Here is an 18569-nt window from a genome sequence, read left to right as displayed (position 1 = left end):
TTTGGCACATGCAGTAATTTGACCATTTATGGCAAGATAATAATTTAATTGCCTTTCCAGATCTGTAAATTCTCCAGTTCCAGTTAACATCTCCAAGGGGGCATCACAGCCTTGTCTCCAGTGTCTCTCAGCCTGTTCAGTGCAATAATCAGTTCAGTGAGATCACCAATGGAAGTAGTTGCCCCCTCCTCCATAAAAAAATTTGGCCATAGAAATCCAGTCATGTGGGGGTAAAGGCTCTTTGCATAAGGAATCAAGTTGACTTTGAACAAAGTTGAATTTGGACAGCAAGCATTTTTTGAGCTCCTTTAGAGTCTTAAAAGAAACTGCAGCATGAATACAGACACACTGATTTTACTAGTTAATCTGCTCAAAGATTGGAAAAAGCTGAAAACCTGTAATGTCCTCCCCTGCTTCCTGTGCTGTTCTAAGGCAATGGTGGAGGGGTGTAAGCATGGCTACTGCCAATTCAGAGTAGTTATTAAACCTTGTTCTCCCAGAGGAGAGTGGACAGATCCAAATGGTGGGTGTGGCGACAGTCAGACATAATCTACCAAAACCTCCTCTAGATCATTCTCACCCTCTGAGTTTCCTCATATTGTGGCTCACCTTCACCAGTATCTTTCTGTCCATTTTCTTCTCCTCCATCTTGAGTCAGCCTCACAGAGACCCCATCAGGGCTAGTTTCCTCTCTAGCACACACCCCTACCATCCAGTTCAGTTGGCACACTTCTAAATCACTGGTTCTGTCTGGTACAGCTGTGAATGAATGTTTGGTTTTAGGTCTTGCCCTAAGGTCATCTGTCTGTGGTACGTGAGCTACAGACTGGGTGAGAATTGACTCGGCCCTCAGTCCCACTACAGATAGAGAAAACCACCTGGGAGCAGCCGTGGGCCACTTCTCTGACTCCAAACTTCTAATTGCTTTCTGGAGCCCTTTTAACAAGTCTTCTGAAGACCACTGCCCCTCCTCTCCATATTCAAAATGAAACATTCTTAAAGCAGTTCAGACCTTTTGAATATTTTCTATTGTACTCTTAGATAGCTTGGCAGAGAGGCAGCCTTTAGAACTTTTCTACCTATCCTTTCCCAAGTACGCAAATCTGGTGACTCTTCATCACTAAGCCACAGGCATATGTCATTAACTGTTTCAGGAATTGAGCCAGCTGGGCCCTCCTGACTTGTTTTCCTCTCCAGTTGATTAGAATCTCCAGGATCATTAAGTAAATTTCTTTTTCTGAAAACATGGAACTGCCCATTATTTCTTTAACATCTCTGACTCTCAGAATGCTTTCTTCTTCTACAACCCCAAAACACAGTTCAATGAATTTCTAAAGTACATTCACTCAGTCTACCTGGAAATTCACTCTGAGCAGTCCCTGATTCCGGGCGCCACCTGGTGCCCCCATCAGCGTGGGCAGCTGAACTTAAGATCACTGATGTGAATTTGCAGGGACGCCAAATAAAACATAGACACAATTTACTTTTACATAATCTTCATGATGGCTTCCCCAGTCCTCAGCCTCAGGATCTCCAAAAGGGAGAGCAAGAGAAAGTCAGGAGAGGCTGAGGAGAGAGAGGGAACAGGTTCAGAGGTGATCTTTCATTGGGGGACTCTTGTTTAGAAAGTTCTATCCAAAAACCTTCAGAAGGTGCAGGAATACAAGGGAAAGGTGATTGAAACTCAACCCTAGGGGAACATCCCACAAAGAAGAACACTTGCTTTGAGCTAGACCCCGCGCAAGCCACAGTGAATGCAGTAATTGGTCAGAATCTGAGGCATCATGACTGGAAGGTGTGGTCATTCATTGTGGCTCCCCACAATTTATAGTAGGTGAATATGGGGACATAGACTTCAAGATGGGCTCCCCCGCTATATTCTCATCATTCCAACATCACTTCAACACAGTTATTTCCTGCTAATATCACCCAGAATCCATCTATCTGCTCAGAACTAATATTCTCAACTCATAATCTCAAGTGTTCTAGATAAAGACCTGAGATTAATGTGACTAGAGAGACTAATTTACAATACATCACAGTGGTAGCAAGTGACAGACTCTAATCCACAGAGTTATGATTCCAAATAGTGAGACTAGAAACTCTCAGAAAACAGAAAAGTATTTTCAACCTTTGAAATTAAAAAAAATAATAATATCACGAATTGATAAGGCAGGACCAATACAGACAAAATAAATCATAAATTTATGTTTAAAGAATGTTAAATTTTTGGAGATAGGGATGTGGCTTAGTGGTAGAGCACTTACCTAGCATGTGTGAAGCAATGGGTTTGATTCTCAGAACTGCATATAAATAAATGAATACAATAAAGGTCCATCAACCACTAAAAATATATATTAAAAATGAATGAAAAATTTCATAGATGCAAATTCCAAATATATGACTGAGTACTTAGATAATAGCCATAAAAAGGACTCAGTAAATATTTGTCAAATATATGTATTTTACCACCATTTCACCCAGCTATTCCACTCCCTGGTTTATACCCAAAAGACTCAAAATCAGCATACTATAGTGATGCAGCCACATCAATGTTTATAGTAGCTCAATTCACAATAGCTAAACTGTGGAACCAAACTAGGTGTCCCGCAATAGATGAATGGATTAAGAAAATGTGGTATATATACTCAATGGAATATTACTCGGCTTTAAAGAAGAGTGAAACTATGCCATTTATTAGTAAATGGTTGAAGTTGGAGAAAGTCATACTAAGTGAAATAAGCCAATCTCACAAAACCAAAGGACAAATGTTCTCCCTAATATGCAGATGCTAATTCACAATAAGGCAGGGGACACTAGGGAAGAATAGCATTACCTTATATTAGGTAGAGGGAAGTTATGGGAGGGGAGGAAAGCGAATGTAGTGATAGGAAAGGCAGTAGAAAAAACAGACATTATTACTGTATGTATATATGTGACTACATGACCAATATGATTCCGCAACAGGTACACTCATAAAAATGAGAAATTTTATCCCATCTATGTATGACATATCAAAGTGCATAAACACATTCTACTGTCATTTAGAACCAATAAAAACAAATTTAAAAATATATACATATTTTACAAAAAGTATACAGGCACTATTACTTTTTATGTAATAATACTTCCCTTCTAAAAACTTACTGATTCAGGAAACTCTACAAGTCTCACAACATAACTTATCTCTCACCCTTCCTTTCAAGAAACACTTCACTTCATGTCCCATGCTTCTGATATTAAGCAAGGTCTTCTTATTTTATATTTCATAAATACTCTTGAGTGGCATTATTTTTATCTATTTTGTGGATGAAAATATTAATGGGAAAAGCCCTTAGATCTTTATTTTATATTTGTTTTAGTGTCACTGAACTTTGCAAGTCTTCTTTGGAGAGATTTTTAATCTTATTCCCTAGTTCTCTTGTGGGTGTGAAATGTGCCCCATGATGCTTAGATGCCTGAGACCAAGTTAAAACAGTGAATTTATACATAAGCCACCTATTTCTTGCAGTATACAAAGAGAATCAGAGACCTGGATTCTTGAAAGGTTTATTCAGATCAACATAAGGAGCTTATTCTATTCCATTCTCTGTTTGGGACAACTGCGAGTGCAATCACTGGGTGATCTGTATCCCTAACACTCTCCTAAGAGACTTAGCTACATCATTATTCCAGAGAGCATAAATCAGAGGATTCAGAGTGGGATTAATGATGCTATATAACACAGAACCAACTTTGTCTTGCAGTGGAGTGCACTGGGACCTGGGCCTCATGCATGAGAAGATGCAGGTACCAAACCAGAGAGACACCACAATGAGGTGGGAGCTGCAAGTGGCAAAGACATTTCTCTTACTCCCAGGTGAACGCATCTCAATGACACTGTGCAGGATGAAGCCATAGGATGTAGAAACCAGGATGATGGGGAGGAGGAGAAGTACGATGGTGCTGATGTACACTGTGGACTCATAGACAGTGATGTTAACACATACCAACTTCACAACAGCTGGATACTCACAGTACAAGTGGTGTATTTTCCGAGTCCCACAGAAAGGAATGTGCATCAAGATGAAAGTGTGAATTAGGGAGTTCAGAGATGCCCCCAACCATGATGTGAGGGCCATAATCACTGCCACCTTCCTGCTCATGAGCACAGTGTAACGCAGAGGATGACAGATGGCAATATACCTGTCATAGGACATGAGAGCTAGCAGAAGACACTCAGCACCACCCAGAGACAAATAGAGGAAGTGCTGGATGGCACATCCCAGGAAGGAGATGGACTTCCTGCCAGACAGGTAGTTGGTAGCCATCTTGGGGATGGTTGTGCAGATGTGCATCAGGTCCATGAGGGAGAGCTGGCTAAGCAGGAAGTACATGGGTGTGTGAAGCCCATGATCCACACAGATGAGGAGAATGGTGAGGGTGTTGCTACTCAGTGCAACAAGGTAGACCATCATGGTCAGGCAGAAAAGGAAAAGGTGGGTCGGGGTGTCATAGAAGAGCCCTTCAAGGATGAAGTCTGCCAGAGACATCTGATTCCTCAGCCACACGGTCCCTTCTCAGTCCCTAGGAAAACAGGGAGTGGAGACAAAGTGTGATGCCAGAAATATGGGATCCTTTGTACATGGAGATCAGCTCTTTTGATCCAATGAAACTTTTGTGAAGAGATTTTTTTCTCTATTTGTAATTATCCTGCAGCTGAAATTATTCAAATTCAGTTTTTTTCAAAACAAGAGAAACCTAATATTTGTTATCACAATCATGGTCATTTGAAATTCCAAGACTCTACTAAGGGCCAAAATTTATGACTCTTCTTACTAAATATAGGCATATGTGTGTGTAATCATATGTGTGATTTGTGTTAGTGTGTGTCTATGTTTGTATGGTTGTTGGATTATGTTTCTTATTTTACCAGGCAGGTTTTATCAAGAGCATCTGAACCACTAAGACATTTCTATTAATACATGTAATTGTTCGGGGTTGTGTTACAGAACTTTGGCCTTATTTTTTTGTGGAAGCTGGTTAAGGAGTTAGTGTACTGCTGTCATGTTTAAGTCTGATATAGAAACTTTAAGTCTACACGACAAGCAGTAGAAAGGGAAAATAGTACAAAGCAGGGCATACAAGATACAGACAAACAAAAGCATGAGCTGTGACCCCACAAGAGAAAACAAACAAACAAAAAAGAGTCAGTTCTTCTGGCCTATGGAATTAGGCACTGGGGTTCTTTTTTTTCTGTATTGGCTCCTTTGAATTCTACAAAATATTTGGACTTCTTTTAACATGATTAAAAAGCATAAAATAGGCCTCAATTCAGTCCCCATACTTCCCTTTTCCCTCTCCTCCTCCCTTCATCTGATCCCTTCCCTATACTCTGTTGCTATTTATTTAGAGTTTTTTATTAGTTACTTGTGGATGTACATCCAGATGAGATCCATATGGTATGTTCATATAGGCACATGGGAAATTTAGATCAGATTTCCAGTGAAGCTGAATGCACACCCCTAGCCCAGAATTCCAAGAGCCTAAAGGAGAATCCTGGGAAGGTAGAGCAACTGCAGGCCGAGCCACTGCTCCATACCAGTGATGTGTGAGCCAGCAGACCAGCAACAACATATTAGTACTACAGGATGGCTGCTCCCCTTCTGCCCTCTAATCTTCCAGGAAGCTCTTCTAAGATCCAACTTAACTAGAATTGAGAAATTAGAGAGAATTTTGGGAAATGTAGTTCATCCTAGACAACCTCACCCATCACAAAATCACTACAGTCCATCTTTTGGCACACATTCACAACCTCCACCAGTCAAGTTAACCTCCAAATACAAAAACGATACCTGTGTAACTAAATACAATACATCCAGCATGAAGGAAAACACATTAACCCTTTCTCCAGGAGAAAATCCAAAGTTTTTTATTTTGCCTAGGGGAGATATTCATTTCTCTGATACATGTGTCCCCTTTAATATCCTGGAACTTCAAAATTTTCTGAATGATATATATGAAAAATATTTTTATGGCAACAAGAAAGAAATACTCATCACTACCACCCATGGGATAGAGATTCTTATCCAAAAATTGGTTAACCAGTAGTTTGGATATCAACCCCTGTTTCCTCACTCAGTCCTGACATCTGCTCAATAGATCCAGGAACAAACTGGACATAGCATCAGGGGTAAAGTTAATCCCTGGATTCAGCATGATGGACTTACACTCACCAAGGCTAATCTGTCTGAAGCCACTGCTGAATACTCATGGCTAACAGCAAAGACCATCATGAGTTCCCCACATCACACCAGTCCCTGGGGTGATCAGCCAGCACCTCCATAGCACATTGATGACATTGGACCACATTCAACATGGAAGGGACACTCCTTTTTTTTCCTGGACTGGACACTCACTCTGGGTATGGATTTTGCTTCCTCACTTGAAGTGCTGCTGCCAGAACTAACATCTCTGGACTCACAGAATGCTTTATTCACCATAAGAGTATTCCATGCAGCATTGCTCCTGATCAAGGAGATGGATTCACAGCAAACAATTGTGAAATATGGCCTGTGTTTATGGGATTTGCTATACTTAACATAGGTCCTCCATCTTCCTGAAACACAGAACCTGATAGAATGGTGAAATACCCTGGTAAGACTCTGTCTCAAGCAAAACCTAGGTGGCAACACCTCTCATTGCTGGGCCAATGTCCTCCAGGGTGTGATACATGCTCAATGTCTGCATCTAATTTATGTTACTACTTCCCTCACAGCAAGGATTCATAGGATCAGAACCCAGGAATTCGATGGATAGAAATGAGAGTGTGTTCTCTCCCTATAACATTGATGTCTATGACCCACCAACATTATTTGTTCCTGTACTTTTCAGTTCTGCTGCTTTAGAAAACTCTTAGCTACAAAGCCAGAGATTCTTCTACCCAGACACAAAGTGATTCCATTTTCTGAGAGTTGAGGTTGCCCTGCTGCCACTTTAGGATGCTCATTATATCTGAATCAGGTGAAGGAGAAGGTCACTCTGTAGCATGGAGTGATTGATTCCTACTAGGAAGGAGAAACTCAGTTGCTACTACACAATACAGAGAGGAAGAGCAAGTGTGACATAGAACATTATCTCGGTGTCTCTTCAAACTCCCCGGTCCTGTGATGGAGGGCAATAAGAAACTAAATCCCAAGTGAGGTCACACTGATAAGGGCTCAGATCCTTCAGAGATGAAGGTTTGGGTCACCCACCTGACCAGGAATAATAACCAGATGTGAACCAAGGCAGTTTGGACTGTGGAGTGAAATGGGATAGTTATAAAGACCAGTAATGACCATGTGGACAACCCTCAGGAACACAGACTGCCATACTTTGTGCATTTATTCTTAATGGTGATAAGAATTTGTATATTTATATTACACAAATTAAGTGTTGATTTCATTGTCATCCTCTTATCAAATATGAGGTGTGAATAATTCCTAAAATCATACCTCAGTATTTAAATAACTAGATATAAATGAAGGAGTATGAATTCTTAGAAATAGAAAAAATAGCACACGAAGTACACAATAAGGATTTTTTTCCCTTAATGAGGAAAGGGTTGTATATTTTATATTCTCTACTTGGGAAAAGTTGACGACATCTTAGATTATACATAGAATAGTCATATCATATTAGGTAGAAGGATATATTATGTGTCTTTATTTGAACATTGAGCAAAATTTTTTAAAAATGCCTGAGTGCTGTGCTGACACAAAACAAAGCAAACATACCTATGTCCTGGGTAGATTTGTGAGTTAACAGATTACATAAAATGCTGACAAACCTAGGTTTTTCACATTGTTTCAGCCACACTTGCCAATCTGCCCTCTCTCCAGTTCTCCCACAAACACTAATCAGAATGAGAAGTTGATCTCCATGGGGAAATTAGACTCAAAAAAAGTCATAAACTAAGTAGAGCCTTCCATTACTTCTTGTGTCTTACCTCCTAAATATCTTCCTATACTTTCACAGATTCTGAATCATTGATGTTCATTAACAGGAAAGAACCACCACCAATGAAGGAAAGTGCTCATGACAATTATAAGAGTAAATACCAGTAATTAAAAATAATTATGTAAGTATAAAAAATAAACTTCAAAAATAAAAGCAAAAAACACAGGACTTAATGCATTCTAATCAAATTTCAACTCTACCAGTAAAAACGAGTTCACATTTATTTTTCTTCTGTCCTAGGGTCGCTGTAGGATGATACTGACATCGTGTCACACTGTTACTTCCTGCTCAGCTTCTGTGGACTAAGAGAACAATTTCAACCCTGGTTCCCCTGATTACTCCAACCCAGTCAACATGATCTGCACACATCTTTTCTACCTAATTATCCACACACATCTCTTTCTTCATTAGTTTCTGACTATTTCTATGAACCTCCTTGGCACAAGTTTTCCATGATCTGGCTCTCTTCTCTCTTCCTTCCTTAGGCAACCCATTCTTGTATCCCTTAAATTATGTTTTTCTCTATCTTCTCAGGAAGCATCCTCATGTGCTGATGAAATAACACCATTGACTAAAGGATAACCTCACAATGCCCTAGTTTCTAATAAAGGCTTCTGAACACCTCAAGCACCAACACTATCTTACTTGCAATTTGCTCTGCAGAGATTTGTGTACAGAAGTGAAATGGAGAGAGAAGAACATCCTCCCAGCCACACATTGGTTATAGGTCTTCCACACAAGCACTTGCTGAAGTACTCCTCAGACTCCTCCTCTAACCCTGGAAGCTGCATCTTCTAGCAGAATACCAGAGAGAATATTTGTCCAGCTCACTCATCATGGTTTGCACTAATTATCCTAGTGATGGAGCATCACACAAACAATAGGACATGGTGTTCTAGGACCCTCTCAAAATCTGTGTTCATTATTTTGAGCCCTGTCAGACAGATTAAGTAAAACTGAACACATATGACCCCTACTAGTTGGGACCTCTTGTGGTGCATATGTTTCTTCTTGACTCTGAACTTATATTTGAACTTCCTTCCATTACCAGATCAAGAACCTGGGAAATAGGAATGGCCATTCATGTTACCTGAGTAAGATAGTAAACATAACACAAGCTTAATCCTCAATGCTCCCAGAGTCCAACAAAAATCCTCTTTGCAGTCTCTGTGGTTTTGGATCACTATAGCACCCTCATCATAGATTTACCCTCATTCCCTAGTAGTAACATACAAGTATGTATGTGTTATGCAGTTACTAAGCTCCTTCCACACCACAGAGATGTTTCCTCAACAGTATCAAAGGGGTCAGAAGAGGCCAGACTGGCCTGACCTGAGCCAGTCATGAGGGAAGAGGTGCTTGCTCCATGAGGATGAAACATCCTCCAGGTCCTCAGGATCTCTGATGTCAGCAGAGGTGAATAGAGATCTGAAGACCGATGGCATAAGGGATTCCCACTAAGAAGACACACCGGATGTCTTCTGGGCACCATTACCCAAGATACCAATTAGTCTGTACCCTGTGCACTGAAGTGAGTATCCCATGGTGCTGTACTTGAAGTTTGTTTGCAGGGGTGGGGGAACTGGGTAATTTGGGGGATCTGGTTATGAATATAACATGGGAATACTCTCTCTAGGTGCTAGTTAATAATACAGAGTAACTGTTCCTACAGTCCCTGATTTGTTTTGTTCATTACAGAATCCAGGTCTCTGTAGCCCCTTTACATGCTACTCTTTTGAGAAGACAGTCTGAGTGTCTTTTTGCTCAGTGGCCACTTTACTGCTTTATACCATGTGTCGTATTATAGAAATGGCATCATGTAATTCCCATGCTCAGTCTTGTTGGTGCTTCAATTCTATGGACCACATAAAATAGCATGATAGGAGATTTTATATGGACCAATAGAAAGAAAAGTGCATTCTCTATATTTCATTTACTCCCATATTTTATTCACTCACTGCCCTCTCATCATAAGCATATTTGAACTCTTCTTGTTTCTTGTTTTGAAGCACCAACAAGACTGAGTGTGGGAATTACCTGCTATCATTTCTATAATACCACACATGGGAAAAAAACCAGAAAAGTGGCAACTAGCCAAGAAGACACTCAGACTGTTTCTCTTTTCTCAACTCAGATATTAAAATGCCTTGCTTCACTGAGCTTACCTTGACTCTATATCATGGCTTGTTGTTTAAGTAGAGGAAACATATTATCACTTGCTTCAAAACCTACAGACTATTACTTTTATCTGGTACCTCCCTTTATGACAGAATATAGTTTTAATTTAGGCAGTCTTGGCATTTATAATGATTTATTCATTGTTTGAGATATATTTTATGAGTGCCCGCTGCATTCCAAGAAGTGTACTGATTACATAGTGATAACAAGCATGAGGGGTCTTTACTCCTTAGGAGTTACAGACAAAACTATGTCAACTTGAGTTTAGGATTTGTATTAATCAATATCCAATGCAAGTGACATAAAAAAGAATGGGTTGCATCTTTTTTCTTTTTATTTATGTCTAACATTAGGATTAATTTTGACATAATTACAAAGCATGGAATGTAATTTGTCCAAATTCAGTCTGCAGTATTTCCCTTTCCCTTCCTTCCTCCCTCTCCCTTTTCTTTCTTCTACTTTACTCATCTTTCTGCTATTTACTTTTAGGGTTTTTAAATAGAAACTTGTCGATATACATTATGTTGAGATTCCTTGGGAAATATCCATGTATGTGGTATAATCAAATATGTATTTTACATATATTCATATATGTGAAAGTTCGTTCAGATTCACTCTGCTGTTCTTCCCTTATCATGTACCATCTCCCGCTTCTCATTACCCTTTATCTAGTCCACCTATCTCACTTTAATTTTGATAGAAGGAAGGTACCAGATAAAAGTAATAGCCTGTAGCTTTTGAAGCAAACATTAATACGTTTCCTCTACTTAAACAACAAGCCTTGATATAGAGTCAAGGCAAGTGCAGTGAAGCAAGGCATATTAATATCTGAGTTGAAAAAAGATAAACAGGAATAGCTCAAATATGCTCATGATGAGAGGAAGACAGTGAGTGAATAAAACATGGGAGTAAATGAAATGTGGGAAAGTGCACGGTTCTTTCTATTGGTCCATATAAAATCTCCTGACATGCTATTTTGTGTGGTTCATAGAATTGAAGCACCAACAAGACTGAGTGTGGGAATTACCTACTATCATTTCTATAGTACGACACATGGGAACAAGACAGAAAAGTGGCAAATGGGCAAGAAGACACTCAGACTGTCTTCTCAAAAGAGTAGCACAGAAAGGGGCTACAGAAACCTGGATTCTGTAATGAACAAATCAGGGACTATAGGAATTAACTCTGTATTATTAACTAGCTCCTAGAGAGAGTATTCCCATGTTATCTTCAAAACCAGATTGCCCAAATTACTCAGTTCCCCCTCCACTGCAAACAAACTTCAAGTACACACCATGGGATACTCACTTCAGTGCACATAGCCCAAGTTAATTGCTATCTTGGGTAAAGGTGCCCAGAGGAGATCCAGGGTATGTCTTCTGAGTGGGAATCCCTGATCCCATTGGTCTTCAGATCTCTATTCACCTCTGCTGATATCAGAGGTCCTGAGGACCTGGAAGATGTTTCATCCTCATGGAGCATGCACCTCTTCCCTCATGACTGGCTCAGGTCAGTCCAGTCTGGCCTCTTCTGACCCCTTTGATTACTGTTGAGGAAACATCTCTGTGGTATGGAAGGAGCTTAGTAACTGTATAACACACACATACTTATATGTTACTACTAGGGAATGAGGGTAAATCTATGATGAGGGTGCTATAGTGATCCAAAACCACAGAGACTGCAAAGAGGATTTTTGTTGGACTCTCAGAGCATTGAGGATTAACCTGCTATTATGTTTAGTCTCTTACTCAGGTATGAGTAAGATGGTTTGGATGGTTTGACAGTTACGACAGTTTAACAGTTTAATGGTTTGACAGTTGCCATGGGGTGCATTCTGATTGGTTGGTAAGGATCATGTGAGCCAGCATGGCTAGTCTGATTGGTGGATAAGGATCATGTGAGCCAGCAGGGCTCACCATTGGATAGTTCTTCTTGGGGGGATGGGGAAGTTAGTCTTTGGATCTGGGGTAACTCCCAATATTCCCCCCTCTTTGTTATTAAATGAGAGTGGGCATCGACTCATTCTAGCTGATTCCTGCTGAGAGGGGTGGTGTAGGATAATCAGAGAGGAGAGATGTAAGGAGCCCCCACAGGATGGCAGAGAGGACCGGTATAAATTCAGGAACCAGATCAATGAAGGTTTCTTGCACCACAGATCCATGATGATGTCAGTCCATTCAGCATAGGTTTCTACTGTAGGTATCATCAGTTGTCAGGAGTTGATAATTCCTGAGGAGAAGCTGGTTAAAAGCTTGATTAGAAATTTTTTACCCACCTGAGTCTGAATGAACTTTATGACAAAGGGAAGGAACAGGCACAGGGAGTTTTTATAGCCCAAATCTAATGGGGTCTCTGGGTCTGCAAGTTGACTTGTTGGTACAAGGGGGTTAAGTGTTCAGCCTTGAGTGGGGGCTTGAGCGTTTGGGTTAGCTCCCTCCCCTCTCTATTCAAACTCTCTCCTATCTGGGTGTCTCTGAAACCAGCTTGCTTCTCTCTTTACCTTTCTCGAAATATCCGAGCTTTCCAAACCAGCTTGCTTCTCTCACTTATCACTGTTCCCAGCTTTCCCTAGTCACACCAAGAAAACACTGGCTTCGTAATAAAGAAGGCAGCTTCTCCCACGTTCTGAACCAAGGTGGCCAAGGGGGGATGGTGGCCCATTGTTACTAGATTTCCCTTTGAGAGTAGTCAGATCTCTCCAGGTTTTATGTGAAACACCTCAACCTTAAATACTGATACTTAAAATTATTGTGAAACTGGGAGGTTAAAAAAAACACACATATTCCTCCTTAGGCACAGAAGGTAACTGGTAAAGTGCTCTCTTATTATTAAAGTAGTTCACACTTACTCAGTGGTCACCATGCTCTGGACACCTAAGTGGTTTGTCAGAAGGACAACACACAACGGTCCCACTACTGGCCAGATCCAAGCAAGTAGGGGTTCTGTAAGGAGGAGAAGGGGATCTGGCTGGAGGGGGCCCTTAGAGTCACTTTCTTTGAATCTCCAGACATAGGGAAAAGAGAGGACCTAAGAGGGGCCAGAAATGAGGGGGAGCTTTAGGTATTGGGCTAAGAATGGAGACATGGGAGAGGCGGAGCTTGAGGGGTTCTTGTGGGGAGGGATGACAAGAGTACTCGATGACAGGTGATGATCATTGGCTCTTCTGATGAAGGTGTAGGAGCACCGGGCTTAAGCCTGGAAATGTGAATCCACAGGGTAAGTTGGTTATTAAACAGCTTGAGTTTGGCCGCCAAGGGAGTGCACATAATCACCTGAGCAGGACCCTACTATTTTGGTTTTAGAGCGGGCTTTTCCCCCAGTCAGAAATAGTAAACAATTTGACCAGGTGTTAAGGAGGTAGGGTTTTGAATGAGCCAGGGGTCAGGAATGAGCCAGTCTTGATAGCGCCAGAGTTCAGAGCATAGATGGAAGAGGAGGGGCAAGGCAAAGGTTATAGAGATGTGTAGGGGTTCTGTAGACAATCCGAGAGGAACAAGGAAACGGCCTTACAGGATTTCAAAATGTGAGAGATTAGAAGGCTTCTTTGGCAAGGCTCTAATGTGCAATAAAGCCAAGGGGAGCACTTTTACTCAGTCCAGGCTTAATTCAATGGTGAGCTTGGTGAGGGTCTCTTTAAGGAAGCCATTGGTGCTTTTTACCTTTCCGGAAGCCTGGGGTTGGTAATGGCAATGGAAACGCCAAGGGAGTGAGAGTGCATGAGCCAATCCCTGAATTATCTGAGAGGTGAATTCTGGGCCATTGTCTGATTGGATAGAAGTGGGCATCCTGAAATGGGGGATTATGTGAGTAAGCAACAGATCAACTACTGTAGAGGCCTGTTTGTTAGAAGTGGGAAAGGCTTCAACTCATCCTGAAAAAGTATCTACCAATACAAGAAGATATTTTATGTTTTTTACTGGGGGCATGTTGGTGAAATCAATCTGCCAGTCTGCAGCCAGGGTATGACTGCGGGCCTGATGAGAAGGGAAAGGTTTAGATTTTAATGGAGTATTGGTATTGGTTCTCTGGCAGATCTGACAAGTGGAAGTGATCTGTTGTAGGAGGGTCTTATCGCGTGGGGAAAGGGTGAAAAAGGAGTGAAGGAAAGTAGTCAGACTCTGTGGACTAGAATGGAATAGAGTGAAGAAACTGGAAGAGTTGTTGGGGATCTTGGGCTGATCCCCAGTGGTTACGAAGAGTAGAGGAGAGGAGGTAAAGCTCTGTAGGGTGGCTGATTGAGCCACTTGTTCGGCCTTGGAATTCCCCATAATAGTAAGAGAGGAGTTAGTTTGATGGGCCTTGCAATGGATAGTAGGCCAGAAATGAGTGTGGAATTAATGACTGCCATCCCTCTGGTGGTCAATAGCCCTCTTTAGGGAGAGGGTTTTTCCCTCCACTAGCTGGAATGCCCTTGTGGCAGCTGAGTTCAGCTTGTTGGTTGGTGGTATTGGGTGGGAGAGGTTTTGACTCTATGATGGATGAGAGGGAAATTACAGCACACCCCGCCACTTTAACCCCTTCATGTATAAGAGGGCAGGGGTCCCTCAGAAATGGTGGTAGGGCAAGGTAAAATTGTCTATAATACCTCCAGGCATTTGTGGATGGGATCTTGTGAGGGAGAAGATGGGAGGAGGGAGGCAGGATTTAATGGAGAGCAGGACTGAAAAGAGATGGGGGGATTTACAAGGAGGGATAGAACCCTGGAAGGAGGAAGTGACTATAGCCCCTTGTAAGTGAGAAAATCTTTTAGATAGTGAGGAGAAGAGATTGTTAGCGGGGAACCAAAGTAATCTTGTGTGCTTCTTTCTGGAGGTTATGGGCCACTGCTAGGGCTCTGAGGCATGGGGGCCAGCCCCTGATGGTGGGGTCGGATATGTAGGCCACTGGTGTAAATGTGGGTCCATATTCCTGACCCAGAACGCCCAGACTTTGTCCCTGTTTCTCAGGTAGATAGAGGGTGAAGGGTCAGGAGAGGTCGGGGAGATGCAGGGTGGGTGCCTGGAGGAGGGCCATTTTAAGGATTGTAAAGGGCTTCCCTGCCACTGAGGGTAAGGGTTCATCTTGGGGACCCTTGGCCAGATTATATAGTAGCCTGGTGAGGAGGGAGAAATTAATTGTAGAGATCCCTTCGAACTGAGGGATAGGAATCCAGGCCCTGAAGTACCCAGCCAAACTCAAGAAGAAGAGTATGTCATATTTGGTCTTTGGTGTAGGTATAGACCCAATAAACTGTTTTCTGTCTACTGTAATGGCCTTTTCCCCTTGAGAGATATGTGACCACTTTACATGCTATTTGGGCCTTTTGTGGAGAGGCCCAATATCCCTTTAAGGCCAAGAAAGTAGGAGAACTGTGTCATCTGTTGAGTGCCCTTTGGACGGGCTAGAAGAATTTATAGAGGTTTACAAGAGGTGCAGAGAACAGGATTGGATCAGAGCAAGAAGAAAGCCTGGGCATAAGTGATCTCTACCCATTTTTTTTGAATGCTCACAGTAATTGTAGAGATCCCTTAGAATGGAGGGATCCAGGGACCCAAAAAGGGACCATCTGCTTTGGTTGTCTAAGGGATACATGGGCCAGGCCTTGGTGCTATATTTGATCTACGAGGCATTGTAGGGGAGAGTCAACCGTCAGAGAGGACACATAATTTATGGAAGGAAGACGGAAGAGGATGCAGAGAAGGAGGAAACTGATTTATTGGCAAAAGGGGCATACCCACTAGAGCCAAAAAATCAGGAGTGCCTAAGTGGCAGGTTCGAGCTGCAGAGATTGGTTGTCACTGAATCCTGACAGTTGGAGCTCTCGTCCCAGCTGGAGCCAGAGCCATGGGAGACCTTGGCCAAGGCTTTTTGGGACCTCTCCTGGAGAGGCCGGATACTCCCAGGGCTGGAAAGAGTGGAGAGGCAGGGCAAGAGAGAGGAAGGGGAGGGTAAGTGTCTCTCTAGCAGCCGAGTCTTAAAGGTGAGAGGACTAGGACTTTTGGATCTGCCCAAGGAAGGATTCCATGAGGGCCACAGTAGCCTTAAAGGCTGTGGTGGGGTGCTTTCCTCCCCGCAAGTGGGCAAAGAGATTTGCCAGACAATTGCAAGAGGGTGGATTCAGGGCACTGGGGGTGATGGTGGTGGGATCTGTCCAGGTAAAGGCAAAAAGATCTTGTGATTTAGGGGCAAGGGGAATGGAGAAGAAAGCATCCTTTAAATCTATGACGAGGAAGTGGATGGAAGTGTGGGGGATCTAAGACAGCAGGATGTATGGGTTGGGAACCAAAGTATGTATGGGCCTAATGGAGGTGTTGATGAATCATAGGTCCTGAACTAAGCGATAGGACCCATTGGGCTTTTCTACCATTAGTATGGAAGTATTGTAAGGGGAATGAGCAGGACAGAGGTACCCCTTGCTAAGAAGGTCCTGAATAATAGATTTCAGGCCCAGAAGAGCTTTTGTGGACAGGGGGAATTAAGCCTGATTGGGGAAGATGTTAGGATCTTTACTGGTGGGCAGGAAATTGTGGAGGAGATGTGGGTAATCCATACAATTGGGTCAACCAGGTTCATAGGTATGGTGTTTCATGTCAGCCTCGCAAGTGGAGCAGAATGGCCCATCTTCTGCCAAAAGGGCCAGAAAAGATGAACAGGCTGATTATGGGGCCAGACTGATTCCAGGAGCCTGGATGTTGATTGTTGTATTGAATTTAGAGAGAATATCTCAACTGAGCAAAGGAACTGGACATTGGGGAATAACTAGGAATGTCTGAGAGAATGGGAATTTGTCTATGGAACAGAGTAATAGGGGAGTCCTTTTTGGATAGATGATCTTTCCTCCTACCCTGACAATAGGAGAGTTGGATGGTACTGTTTGCCCCCAGAATTCTATCAGGACTGAGAAGGTAGCCCCGGTGTCAAGGAGAAAGTCAACCTTGTGCCTATCCACCTGAATCTGCACCCTGGGTTCCTGTCTATTGATCATTATGGCTGGGGACAAGGACCCAAGTCTCCATCAATCTTTGATTGCCATGCCAAGAAGGTCAGAGTGTTCCCTGTCCATAGGCCTCCTATAGGATCTAGGACAGTCAGAACCCCAAAGACCTTGTTGTTGACATTTATGGCAAGGAGTACATGGAGTGCATGGTGCAGGGAATGCCCTGGCCCAATGTCCCCCCTTGCCACACTTGAAGCAGGAGCCCCGGTGGGTGGGGGGGGGGGGTTCGGTGATGGGCAGCGAACCAAGGAAGCACCCTGCAGGGCCTGGGTGAGCATCTGAAATTTCTCAGTCTGGGGGGTGGCAGGGCCTTGTTTGAGCTTTTTTAGTTTGGCCCAGATGTTGGAGTAGCTCTGCGAGAGGAAATATGTCATAAGCACATGACGGCCTTCTGGGTTTTTTGGATCTAGGTTACTGCTGAAGGGCTTTCATAAGTTGATCCAGAAATTCCGATGGGGTCTCTTGTAATTTTTGGAAATTGACAGCCTTACAGGCTGCTTTTTAGAGCCCAGCAATAATACATGCAGAGAATCAGTCCCTACTCTGTATGCCAGCTTGTGTATTATCTGGGGCAGCAAGTGGCCCTGGAGGGTGATTGGGATTAACTCTCAGTTTCATCTGCATGGGCTCTGGCAAGATCCCAGACACTGGTATGTTCCTAAAGATGGAGAGTATTAGCCAATAACATATAAGTGAGGCTATAAGCCTGGGGGACCCATTGAAACTCTCTTCTGTGGTGAATGAGCCCAACCTTTGCTCGAGTTGCTTGAGGTCATTCATAGAGAACAGGACATGTACCTGGATACTGCCCTCAGGTCCAGCAATCTCTCTTAAGGGGGCCATGGTTTGAGGGACTATGGAGCGGGACCTAGTTTGGGGGGAATAAAGGTTTCGGCTGAGTCAGGGGGATCACCTGAGGGGCTGGACGGAGCTGATGGGGGAGGTAGGTAGGGAGGGGGTTCATCTGCCAGATAGGTCGGGGTGAGAATGAAGAAAAGAGAAAAAGCCTCAACATAAGGGATCTCCTTCCACTTTTTTGAGAGCTTGCAGAAGTTAAACAGAGATCTCTGAGAATTGCAAGATCTAGGGATCCTCCTGGGGGCCATTGACTTTGATTGTCTAATTGATAGTAAGGCCAATCTTGTGTGCAGAATTTAATAAGGGGGAGTCTTCAGGGAGGGAAGAATAGGCCCCTATAGTTCAGGAGAGGGACAATGTTGATTAAGAGAGATAGAGATAGAGATAGAGAGAGAGATAGAGAGAGAGAGAGGAGTGCCTGTTCTTCCACCCCTCAATACCTCCTGCTCAAGAACCGGGCTCCAGAGAGTCCACCATGACAGTGAAGGTGGTGGTGGGGTGTGTTTTCTCCTCCAGATTGGGTGTCAGAGGTTTGCCGGACAATCATGGTCAATGCCCCTGTGTACAGCCCATCTGA

At 42.8% G+C, this 18569-nt stretch overlaps 1 protein-coding gene across 1 annotated transcript; it reads right to left on the bottom strand.

The window, feature by feature from the left end:
* Positions 1-3614: 3614 nt before the first annotated feature.
* On the bottom strand, positions 3615-18539 carry LOC114106115 (olfactory receptor 2AE1-like). The gene is made up of 4 exons (XM_071605441.1): positions 18433-18539; positions 17886-18002; positions 17677-17792; positions 3615-4555 (listed from the first exon to the last, which is right to left on the bottom strand). Exons 1-4 carry the CDS (start codon positions 18537-18539, stop codon positions 3615-3617), a joined length of 1281 nt encoding a protein of 426 aa, XP_071461542.1.
* Between the last annotated feature and the right edge of the window lie 30 nt (positions 18540-18569).

Source organism: Marmota flaviventris, chromosome 19 (assembly GCF_047511675.1).
Source record: "Marmota flaviventris isolate mMarFla1 chromosome 19, mMarFla1.hap1, whole genome shotgun sequence".
NCBI lineage: Eukaryota > Metazoa > Chordata > Mammalia > Rodentia > Sciuridae > Marmota > Marmota flaviventris.
Note: the sequence above shows the minus strand (reverse complement) of the source record. Positions and strands in the feature narration are given on the sequence as shown.

Coding starts and splice junctions, on each gene's coding strand:
- LOC114106115 (XM_071605441.1), bottom strand. CDS start 18,539: ATGATTGTCCGGCAAACCTCTGACACCCAATCTGGAGGAGAAAACACA. Junction 18,003..18,432: donor GCCCGGTTCTTGAGCAGGAG/GTATTGAGGGGT, acceptor CCCCCAAACTAG/GTCCCGCTCCATAGTCCCTC. Junction 4,556..17,676: donor TACACAAGCTGGCATACAGA/GTAGGGACTGAT, acceptor GGGACTGAGAAG/GGACCGTGTGGCTGAGGAAT.